Here is a 12,431-nt window from a genome sequence, read left to right as displayed (position 1 = left end):
AGTCACATTTATGTTATACAAGGGGTTTTCATTTCCTTTTCAGATCCCTAGGAATTTGCCGGTGGTAAAGCACTGTGTGTTTACCGATATACCGATAAAAAGCATTTGCGTGTTTTTTCTTTGTAAGTACCTTTCACCAACATCTTTGAAGTAGCCCACAGATCTCCAGGAGTCCGAAGGCTGGAGTTGAGAACCACTACATTATCATAATATTGCCTCTTAATCTTAGTTTTCTTTAATTAAAGCTGTTTGATCATATTTGTAAATTAAATCTGGATATGCATGCATATATAACAGCACCGTGAAGTATTAATATTGAATCAAGCGACTTTGTTCTCTAGAAAAACTTCAAAAGGCAATGCCAGTGGGTGTGCAACAGTCATGGAAAGCTGCTAAGGGTAGGACTCCAATTTGCAACACCTACACGACGGTAGAGCTCATTGGCCACTGAACACCACTGTGAAACTCTGTGTTGGTATTGCATCAGCCCTTGTGCGAAGTATTTTTTTTTTCAGAACAGCACCCTAATCCTGCTGCACATGCACACTTAAGTCTCTTTGGGGCACATTTGACCTCCTTGATGCTGCAAATTCTAAACTTCACGCTCAAACTCCACTTAATGGATATCCCCCAATGGGAAATCTGAAGTGGGCTTCATCTCACCAATCTTTAGCCATCTATTGTGAGGTGTTCATGGCTAAGCCAGGCATCTACGTCTGTTGTTATAGTCAATACAGATCTTGTCAGTGATATCGGTGGCATTTAGGTTTTGATTTCCCTGATGGGTATGTTTATTAGACGAGATTCTTTGCTTGAATCTGTTCTAGCCCTCATGCGGGCAGCTGGTAGGGAGCATTCTCTGTGATGCTAAGTCCATTTTATTGGAACAGACAAGTGCTGGGCCTGTCTGCCGGAAAATACAGATAATTTTGGTATTGGCGTTGGTATGTTCCCCTTCCCCAGTTAGAAGTTAGTGTCAATCACACTATTGAAAGGGTTCACAGTGGATTTTTATGAGGTTACATACTCGGCAGAACATCTGGAGAGCGTTGAGGTGCTTGGTACACCTACCTTTCTCAGACAATTTAGTTTTTCAACTCAACATGGGGTTTGGTGCAGTTGAAGGGGAGGGGGGAAGCAAATCAAAAGCAGCATTTGACTTTTAATATATCACTTAAACCCTCTCTTGAGACTAATGTGAGACATTGATATTTCAGGGCTTTGTATCTAATGTCATGTTTTTGTATCCTGCCTCAGAACACGGGTTGTTATTCACGCTCAAGATAGCTATTCAAGTACCTTCGCAGTACTCTACTACTTTTAAAGCGAAAATCCTACACTACCAAACCCTTTTTCTCCCGGAGGTGCTTCCCCCCCGTACCAAGCGAGCTCGTTAGCTGCACACCTTCCCCCTCGGCGCAGCCCCTGCCCAGCCAGGACCACAGGGGTGCCTCCACGCCACCCCCAGCCCCCGAGCTGCCCACGGCGGTGCGCTGCGAGCCCCCCGGGTGCCCACAGAGGATCCCCGGAGCCCGGCGGGTGCCCAGAGCCAAGGGGCGGCACCCCGCCCCCCCCACAGCCCCCCGCCGCCCGGGAGACACAAAATGGCGGCGGGGCACGCCTGAAGCCCTGCGCCCTCCCACGCGGCGCATGCGCGCCCCGCTGCCCCACCCCAGAGGTGTTTCCGCCCGGAGCCTTTTCGCTGCGCACCGCCGCGGCTTCAAGCCCCGCTTCCGGTGTTTCGGTTTTCTCTTTCCGGCCGGGGCTGGGCGAAGATGGCGGCACGCAAGGAAGGCTCCGGCGCGGCCGGCGGCGGCTTCGGCGCCGCCAAGGGCAAAGGCAAGGCCGCCGCCGCCGGGGACGCGGCCGTGAAGCAAGTGCAGATCGACGGGCTGGTGAGTGCCCGCTCCGGGGGTCCTGGGGGGCAGCGGCGGCTTCGCGGGCCGGGCTCGTTCCCGGAGGGCAGCGGCGCCTCCACGGCTGTCACCTTTTGCCTTTCTCCCTTCCCCTCCTCTGCTCCAGAGCCCTCGTTTTGTGCTTCCTCCTTTCGTACCCAGCGCTGCGGGAAGGTGTGGGAGGTGGTGGGTGTGTGTGGGGTTTCTTCGCCCTTTGTGTCTTTAATCTTCTTTGTCAGACTGGCCACAGCTTACCGTGTTTTGTTAGTACGATATAAAATGCCAGAGTGAAGTTATTCTGGTGAAACTCTTTAGTAGAATTGACCACGCAGACCTTAAGCGGAAATGTGTGCTAAAGTTGGTTCTCAGTTTTGCTGCTGGCACTCTCTGTGTTGGCTCCTATCTCTGCAGTTGGCAGTACTCTGAAATATCACAGAGTGGGGAGAAAAAATAATTACTTGGACGTTTAGGAGCATAAATATTGTTTACTTTTTCATTATTTTTGCCAGGTGTCACTGGAGCACTGTGTAGGTGAAGCACAAATGAGGGTTGGTATAATAGTAATGAGAGCAGCTCATCATTTTGGGGCAACATTGAAAGGCCTGCTGGGCATTAATTAGGGGTAGACCCCCTTGTTATCCCAGAGTTACAGTTTAATAAACGTTTGGGTAGATGAATAATAATTTATTTCTCTGTACAGGTCCTTATGATTGGAAAGAGAACATTTGAAGTAATGGCTGAGAGTATTTCTGCAGCACAACGTTCAGTTGTTTACAGCATTGGTGCACGTGGCTTATCCGAAGGGGTAGCCAATACTGACCAGCTGTTATGTTTAGTCCTAAAATCAGTAACTGACGGTGGGCTGCTGCTGTTCTTAGCAGGCTAGGACCAGACGGACTCCAGTGTGTGTGCGTAGCTTTTTGATAACGCGTTTGAGGGAACGAGGGAAAAAAAGCAGAACACAGGTTGGCACCTTTAATTCCATTTCTGTGAGTGTAGAAACTTTTTTAAAATCAATTTTGGGTTTAATAATAACTGTTAAACTTGATTTCTTTTGACTCTATCTCAACTAGAGAGAACAGATGTTTCAAAACTGTTCTCTCTCACATGTGTGATCTGCTTCGTGAACTGCTGTTTGCTCAAATGAGCTGTGAGTGGCCCTGGTGGTCTACTTCTGACTGTCCAGCACATGTTCATGAATGCTTTTTGCTTTCTTTTTTAATCTTGTCCTCGTTTGTTACTCAGATACGCTGTGGTGGTGTCTCTTGTCTAGAGGTGAAGGTGGCTTACTGAGAACACTGAGAAGCTTTCACCCTTCCACCTGCAGATGATCTCAATGGATCTTACACAGAGCTCTCTCGGGATGGTAACAGTGAGATTCACAACCTGCTGTGATGCCTGGGGTGAAGGGAAGCCTAAATTTGCTTGCCTTGTAACTGAAGTGGCTCCCTTTGCGAGTCCTCGGATTGTTCTACTCAAATTCTGCTACAACTTTGCTAGCCTCCTACTGGTTTAAGTGTCTCAACTGTGCTCTCACAAGCTAATGGCGCTTAATTAGCCTTGACCAGAGTAATTACATGCCAAAACTGGGGATGAATTGGTGGGAGTCAGGCAGTCAGTGGTCTATTTCCCTCCGCTGGCGCCGCATCTCCTGGCGGTGACATCAGTAATGCTGTCGGATGGAGCCGCTTTGAAAGCGAAGGCACACCACGCAGGTTGGTTTGGATTTGCTGGTATGAAATGGAAGACACATCAGTCTCTTGTATGTGTGAGAATACGAAAGTACTTTCAGAAAGTCGGATTTCAGGGGAACAGTGAAGTAAAAGAAAAGAATATTGGTACTGGAGAAGTTCTAAATGTCAGCGTGTTACCTTAAAACATAATACACAAAAAACATAACACACAATCACACAGCAAAACCTACTTTTCTGGCTTCCTCTTAAATTAGGCACAAGTAGAGCATTTTGTCGTTAACTTCTTTCTCATTTTAATCTGATTATTTCCTTATTCTATTATGCAGTGGTGCCATTTGGATTTAGATCACGTGCAATTTTGTTCCAGGTAGCGCAAGAGGAAATTAAAAACCACTGTCACGGCGGAAGTAAAAGCTAACAGTGAAATTCTGACTTTTAAGTTGGGCTAAGTCCATATAACTTTAAAAAATGTTAGCGCTTTATTAGCGTGCCCCACAAAATAATAGTACAAAAGTTTGGGAAGATTCAGGTAGGTGTCACATTATAGACACTCGATAACTTGAATGAAGCACCTGAGTGCTTTTTATTATAAAGTGCTTCTGAAATGAAATGTGAACGTAATTTTCCAGCCTTCGCAACTTGACAGGAAGAAGAGCACAAGTCTGTACCCTTTTCTGCTAGTAGAGCTGAGAACTCAATCGTCAAACGATACTTACATACGACTAGCTACTCTCCTGCAAGACGAGATCTAAAGTATTTCATTCTGTTTTGTTACCTTGAGCAGACTTGGTGTAGTTTTTCTTTGTGACAGAGTTAAGGTCGCCTCGTTATCACCTTTTGCCACTTGAGAACGGGATGTTAAACAGAACTCAGACCTGCGAAGACTAAAAATTGCCTAGATTTATGGTCGGCTCTGGCACTTGTGCACGCTGTCACCTGCCTGGTGGTTGCTCAGGCAGCCACTTCTAGATGTCCAGCTGCTTTCACAGCTGGTTGTAACTGCCTTTAATGGCAGGGGCATTGCTTAGGGATGGAAAGAGGTGCGGTTGTGACCAGACACCCGGGATGTGTCACCCCTTGTAGATAATTCAATGTTGTCTCTGCTCGCCGCTTCATGGAGAGCAGGGGTTATAACATGCTTTTTCTAAGCTTCATGCGTGGAGGAGGAAGGGAAGCACAGACCTGGGGGGTGCATGTGGGAGGGAGGGAGGGAGGGACGCATGGAAGAAAAGGACAAAGGCTTTCTTCCCAATTGCTTGTCTTCGACAGATTGTCCACCCCTTTTTTCCCTGCTGAATGGGGAAGCAGAAACAAATCCCACAAATGTGATGTGAAGCTTAACACATTTGCTGGAGGCCTCTGAATTTTTGTGCAGGTAATGATGTCCAGGTACACGAGCACCATATTTGAGCTTGAACACTTGAGTATTTCTGACAGAATTTATGGGTGTAGTGTAGAGAAGGTTGTGCCTGACCTTGGGAACTTGTATTTCTCCTGTGTTTATAAGCTTGCTAACTTCTCAGTTCCATGGGTGGATGGCTCTTTGTAGCAAAGACCTCAGGTGTCACTCATGATTTGACCCCAGAGGTGTAGTCATTACTACATGCTATCTGAAATAAATGTAAAGCAATGCCAGAACTTGCTGGTTTTTCTTTTTCTTTTTTTTTTTTTTCCCTGAAGAGGTGTTGTTGGACTTCTGTTTATTGCAGTCATTCAAATTCTTTGAGGGTGCTGATCTGAATTTTTGGAGTTCAGCTGCTGTAATTAATCTGATTTGGTTCACTGACCTGATACTCTTTGTTTCCATGAGGTGCAGTAAACTTCAAGCTGTAAGCTGATGAATTTTGGAATATTGGTAATACTGATTCCTTTATTGAAAGAGGTTTTGGGGCTGGCTGAATAGAGCTGGCAGTTTTATGAATACTCACCTGTGCAATGAAGTGACCTACATAAGAGATGTGTGGATGTGGTGCTTAGGTATGTGGTTTAGTGGGGGACTTGTAGTGTTATGTGATGGTTGGACTTGATGGTCCTGAAGGTCATTTCCAACCTAAATGATTCTGATTTTTTCCAAATCTTCACGTTTGTTTCCTTAATGCTAACAAACGTCATCTTTCCTCTTCTTCCTTCGTTAAGTCCTGTGCTCATTTGGGATCTGACTTTTTGGTAAATTATCTCCATGGCGCAATTCTGTTCGTGTTCAGTGTTAGGGCCATACCATGAAACACTCCTGCGTTGTGCAGGGTTTCAGATGTATAAGAACACTTATGGGATGTTGGTTTCTTTGGAATATTGTTACCGTCTTGTCTTCAGGTGAAAATTTGAAATAGAGGTTGACAAGGAAATGCTGTGTTACTGTTGTGCCCACTGGGTTAATGATCAAGGTAGTACTTTGGTTTTTCTTGACATTTAAATAAGAGCCGTCATAAAAATATTGTGAAGAACTGCATTTGCAGGATTCGTTATCTCAAACTCCAAGTCTTTCTCAGAATGAGTGTTTTGCTCTTGCGGTTTTTATTTGGGGTCTTTTACGCGTGCACTAGAATATAGCCTTTAACTGCGAGTGCCAGCTGTTTGCTCTGCAGGGTCTTTGCATCCTTTATCTCACGCAGCAAAGTGAGTAAATGAGGCAAAGAGGACAAACTCTGGCACTAAAACAGCTGCGCTGTGACCGTGAGGGCAACTGGAGCAAGTCTGTCGTTACGAAGTCCCGTGTCCCACTTGGGCGCATCACTGCATGGAGGGAGGGCATATCACTGCAGGGGAACCTCGTTTCGAGTTTGTGGTAACTCTTCAGCGTTTGCTTTCGCGATATTCCCGTTTTTTTGTTTTGTTTTGTTTTCAGCAAAGTTGTCATATGCATGTTAATATTATTCAGGCTCAGCATAACGTTGCTTTCCTGCTGGTAGCAGGCTGTTGGGCGACCCAGTGTTTCTTCGTTTGCGTGCTGGTTTCCCATTGCTTCATAGCCTCATCTTGCGAACTTGCACTCTTGGGTAAGCTTACACAAAATGAAACTTTCAGGCATTCCGTGAAAAAGCTTACAGATCGTCCAGTTTTTAAATTTCTCAGGAAGTGCCGTAGCTTTAATAAGAGATCCCGAACTTCCACCAAGGTTTGGAGACTTTTCTAGAATGCTTTTTTTCGTGAAACTTCTAATCCTGTTCAACTAAGACTGCACCAAGGGCCTCCTCTGTGCATTTCTGCACATCTCACAATTTCAGTGGTGTTGTCAGGCAAGGTGTAAAGCTGTAAAAACAGGGACGAGCTGCTGTGTCACTTGGAGACGTGAGATCAGGTAGGATGAATAACATTTCTGCTAGGTAAGCACGAAAGCTGATGTCATGTAGAAATCGAACTAATATTAAACAACATAGTTGCTCTGTGGTGGGCTGGGGGCCGTGTCTGACCACTAGTATGGGGATAATGGGCATGTGGAAGCCGCCTTCTGCAAAAATAACAGTTGTGGGTTGGGCAATGGGCGTCTTTCAGTAAGGCAAGTGTCCTGGCTGCCAGACCAGCTAAGTGCTTTTTATTTATCACGTTTACCTTCAGAGTGGTCACACAGAAATACATTGTTATTGGGAAGCTGTTCCGTTTTTTGCATATCCTGCATTATGCGAGGATATTCCAGGAATAAACATAAAATGAATAACAGCAGAGATCGTTTTTGCAGAAAAACAGCTTCTCAACCGACTAAATCCTTAAACACCAATATATGACTTTTAAATCTATTTCTAACCTCTACTGAATGTACATATGCATTCAAAAACTATATTCAGAAATACTTTTGGAGGACATTGTTGACTGGACAATAAGGTTTTCTCGTTTATTGCTCTTGCGTAGCAATGTAATTACAACCATAAGAACACGATATTGCATTAAAATGCTAGTTGCTGTTATTACTTCATTAAAAGGAATGATATTTCCTTTTTTATTAAACCATTGTGTAGGAGTCATTTTCACATTTATGGCCATTGTACATAAATTTTACGTGTTGTAGGAAGTAGTAAAACTTATACAGACTTCTCGAAACTACTGTAGGATTCTGTTCCTTTATCTTCGCAGCTGTTAATGTGGAAAACCTTAATACTAGTAACAAATTGCTAGTCTGGAGTTAGTGAGTATCACCAGAGCTTTTGGCAGAAGCCTTTGTGGATAACAGCAGGTGAGGCATGCCTGAATCTTCAGGCCATCAAACTCGGAGAAGAAGTGTAGAGGCACTAGTAATACTCCAGACGATGTTCCAGTGTCAGGTAACATTCCATCTACTTAATTCTCTGAGTATGTATTGAGGCACTTTCTAAAAATTTGCATAGAGCTCAAGCTAAACCTTAAGATATCCTTGTCTGGTTAAATAAAATGTAAACACACATTGACCAAAACATATCTTCCAACCATCGTCTAGACATACTTGTAGGCTTTGTATTTGCACTAGTGTGGCTATAGTGTAGATGCAAGATTTGACTGATTTAGTCCAAGATTGTTACTTTAAGCTTCATTACATTATCTCTGATTTGGTGATGTAGTGTGCTTAATGGTTTGTATTCTTGTCTGTGCTACGAAGAGTTCTGTTTGTTGTTTTTATTTTCTAATCTACATAAAAGCTTGTGAGTCTGCCTTAAAGAAAATAAAATTATTGAGCTGTTTTTTCCATAGTTACTTTACTCACTGTCATCTTATTTAAGTTGCTTGTACCTTGTTTTTTTATTAGCAGCCATTTTTGTCCAGAAAGTATGTGATAAACAGGATCACGTTCCCAGCAGTTGATAAGGAAGGCCTAGATAGCTTCGGGGGTAAGGGGCTCTTGAAGATGATTTGTCTGATCACTGTAACTGAAAACACAAGGTTACATTTACTGGAAATTAGTTTTTGAGATTCATCTTCAAACACATTTTTTTAATAAGAGCTTTTGAGATGCTCAGAAGGAAAGCAATACACTTCCATAGCATTTGAGTATGTTTCATTTAAAATTTATAATAAATGAAGCCAGTATTGAATTACCTTAAAAATCTTTGACATTTTCTTAAGTTTTGAATATTGTGCTTTTCCAGTTTTCCTTCTGGTTTCTTCCTTTCTTCTTACCCACTTGAAGACTTTGCAGAAGTGCCCAGGATGTGTGCTCTGACGTTGCATAGCTATAGGAAGGGATTTTAGGACTGCATGTCCTTCAGGCTGCGTCTTGTTTTCTGCGTCCTTACAAAGAAGTCCGAATGGTATTTTAAATTGAAGTTCGGTCTCTTGGATTTTTCCTTGACCTGTTTACCTTAAAATGTAGATCAGATAGAGACTGAGAGTTAATGTGTGAACTGAACACTAGCTGGATGTCTTCCTGGAAACATGAATGGTGGAGAACATGCAAACATTTGGTATTGGTTGGGTGATTTTACATATCTCCATATTATATATACACACATACTTTGTATTAATATTTAGGTATGATGAATTGCATGAATATAACCCAGAGGGGAACTGCTGACATATAAGCAGTGCTTCCATTCAGAAGGGAAAGTACTGATGTGTACTACCAAGTTAGAAAGAACCTCATTGGAATATACCTTCAATTTTTTCAGGCTTAGTGGAAGTGCCAGTGAAATTTGGAGGCTTTTTTCCTCACCCCTTTGTTCTCCAGCTGGCTAAGTTTGTTGGTGACACTTTGGTAGCACTCTATGGAAAATATTCCACAGTGTCTGACTTGTTGGCCTTAAGGGTCAATATGTTGGGTTTACACAGCAAGGTTTTGGTAGTGTAGGGCTGCAGGGGTGGCCTCTGTGAGCGGAGCCCAGCAGCTGCCCCATGTCAGAGCAGAGCCAGCTGCAACAGGACCTGCTGCTGGCCAGAGCCAAGTCAGTAAGTGATGTTGTTTGTGCCTCTGGGACAGCAGATTGAAGAACGGGAAAAAAACTGCTGTGGTTGCGCAGCTGGGAGAGCGAGGAGTGAAAAGCAGCCCTGCAGCCCCCGAGGTGAGTGCAGCAGGAGGGCAGGAGGTGCTCCAGGCATGCAGCCGCAGTTCCCCTGCGGCCTGTGGAGAGGCCCCTGGTGGAGCAGGCTGTCCTCCTGCAGCCCATGGGTCCCACACGGAGCAGATCTCCACGCTGCAGCCCGTGGAGGAGCCCCCGGTGGAGCAGGTGGATGTGGCCTGGAGGAGGCTGCGGCCCATGGAGAGCCCCCGCAGGAGCAGGCCCCGGGCCGGAGCTGCAGCCCGTGGAGAGGAGCCCACGCAGGAGCAGGGGGTCTGGGGGGAGCTGCCGCCCGTGGGGGACCCGTGCTGGAGCAGTTTGCTCCTGGGGGATGGACCCCGTGGTACGGAGCCGTGTGGGAGCAGTTGTTGAAGAGCTGCTGCCTGTGGGCAGCCCCCGCAGGCTCAGTTCGGGAAGGACGGCATCCCGTGGGAGGGACCCCCCGGGGAGCAGGGGCAGAGAGGGACCGTGAGGGCGCGGAGGAGACGAAGCATCAGGGACTGACCGCAGCCCCCATTCCCTTGCACCACTGAGGGGGAGGTAGAAGATGATGAATGGGGGGCAAGGGGGAAGGTGTTTTTAGTCTGCTTTTAATTTTCCCTGCTCTAGTCTGTTATTAATTGGCAATAAATCAAATTAATCTCCCTTATGCTGAGTCTGTTTTGGCCATGATGGTAATTGGTGAGTGATCTCCTGTCCCAGCCCATGAGTTTTTTCATTGTATTTTCTCACCGTCCTTCTGAGGAGGGGGAGTGAGAGAGCGGCTGCGTGGTGCTTGGCTGCCTACCAGTGTGAAACCACAATAGCTAGCTTTGTCCGTTACCACAGTAACAGCCGTATAAATCAAAGTGGTAGAGAGTTGAATGAAGTGTGCCAAGAATATTATGTGTGTTCTTTATTCCCCTTTTTATGTTGGCATGTTTCTATTTAAAACAAACAACCTTTTTTGTTGTTGTTGTTTAGCTAACCTAGCGTTCCTCCAGTCCTTGGTCTGAGTGGTTTCTTCTAGCGTGGAAGAGACTTCTATTTATTCTAAACTGTTGCTCTTGCTATCAGTCTCACTCCTAAATATAGAGACTATCCTCTTTGAGATTTCTTAATTAAAAATGGCTAAAGCACCTATATTGAGGTGGTTTGAGGATTAAAATTTCAGTGTCTCTTCTCAATGGGTAACAGGTATACTTGCTAACAAAGCACGAACTTTAAATGATTTGTAAGAACGCATTGGAGCACTCAGCATCTCCTAAATGTCACGGTAAGTATACTCTAGTGAGGCATTCAGAACTAAAACATCTGGTATCACTTCACACTGTGAAACTAGTGTGCTGACAAAAGGAGTTAATCTAAACGTGGAGGTGGTTTAAATGTGTTGAGCAGTGTTAGGCTTCAGACTTGAAGGGAAAATATAATTTCAAAACAGCCTTTTTTTCCCTGTGTGCAAGGAGAAATAATATGTTGCCCTCTGTGCTACTGTCATTTACAAACTCCTTGTTATTTGCTGTTCCTGCTATGTGCGTATCAGTCTCCTCTCTTGCCTTGTACTTGTGTATGCATAGCTCGTGAAAACAGTGTAATGTGCTCTTTTGGTACCTGGTGGGCTGTTTTAATATTAAGGAGAATATTGCCACCAAATACCTTTCAAATAATTCACTGTGTTTTAATGATTGGAATGTTACATCAGGAACAAAAGAGCTAGTAAGCGTTACCTTTGTGTCTTATTTTAGGTGTTAGTTTTGACTGAGACGCCTAAGACTGGAGAGGAGACAGTAGCTGGGTTTATTGCTGAGGCAGTACGTTGCCCTCTTGCACACTGAAGTATTGTTAAACATGTTCCTTTGGTTTTCATTTTATTGTAATAAAATGAGATCTTTGCAGTTGTCATGCAGCGTTGTATAGTTCAGGGTAACATCTAAGATCCAGCAGGCCATTGGCAGCAGATAGAGATGCTGAAAGGCCTTTTGTGGTATGTATAAAATGAACGCCTTTTATGCCTTATTATGTAATAGCATTTTTTCTTCTACCCTTTAAACAAATCGTACAGACTTTGAGAGATCTTGGAAGAAGAGGAAAAAGTCATTTTGTTTTTCTGGTCTTTGAAAAAAGATAATGTATTTTCAATTTATTGTTGCTGGCTTCTTTCCTATTAATCTTTCTTTGCCACAGATGTTTTTTAGATATGATTCCTGTGCATATTATTTTTCCTTGTTTACATGCATGCTCAAAATGTCTTCTCAATGATGGCACAGTTTGAGCATGCTGCTTTTTTAAAATCTTCAGGAAGTGTTAAGATTACAGACGTCGTATCTGCTTTAACAACAGTGCTTAGCAGTTCAATTGTTACTGCATGTTACATGGTATTGTCTTAATGGAAAGTAAATATATTTGTGTAATTGGAAAATTTCATGCTTGTGTAGTTGTCTTGTGAGTATCTTGTAGGATTATTCAATAATCCAAAATCAAGAATGCAAAACAAAGACAATAGAAGTTATTTAACCTTGATAATGTCTTGTGTAACATGCATGCACAAGATTATTTAGGAATAAGCGTAGGAAAACTCTCGAATCACTTGTGTGTGTATGCTTGTTTCAGATAAGCATTTTATTCATTTTTATGGCTAAATCTAAAGTTAATAAAGAAAGACTTGTTGTTCACTGGAGATTGAAGATGCACCTGAATTTTGCCATGTGTATGCAATAACAGGCTAATTTTCTGTTATAAATATTTGATCCTTTACTGGAAAAGGAGGGTTGGGAAGTTGCTTTGAGCAGATAAGGCTTGTCAATTTCTGCTCTTGTTCTGCTTAAACATTATGTCCTGCTTTGCTGTCTGCTTGCTGTACATCCTTCCTGTTCCAGGGAGCCCTGTATCTGTGTGGTATGTAA

At 43.9% G+C, this 12,431-nt stretch overlaps 1 protein-coding gene across 1 annotated transcript in view; it reads left to right on the top strand.

Moving 5' to 3' along the window:
- The first annotated feature begins 1,729 nt into the window (after window positions 1-1,729).
- EIF3H (eukaryotic translation initiation factor 3 subunit H) overlaps window positions 1,730-12,431 on the top strand; it is an 85,463-nt gene continuing 74,761 nt past the window's right edge. Inside the window, exon 1 of the mRNA XM_035556275.2 lies at window positions 1,730-1,895. Coding sequence (XP_035412168.1) covers window positions 1,776-1,895 — 120 coding nt within the window. The 5' untranslated portion in view covers window positions 1,730-1,775. The remainder of the gene's footprint in view (window positions 1,896-12,431) is intronic.

This window comes from Cygnus atratus, chromosome 2 (genome assembly GCF_013377495.2).
Source record: "Cygnus atratus isolate AKBS03 ecotype Queensland, Australia chromosome 2, CAtr_DNAZoo_HiC_assembly, whole genome shotgun sequence".
Lineage (NCBI taxonomy): Eukaryota > Metazoa > Chordata > Aves > Anseriformes > Anatidae > Cygnus > Cygnus atratus.
This window is presented reverse-complemented; position numbering and strand designations above follow the sequence as displayed.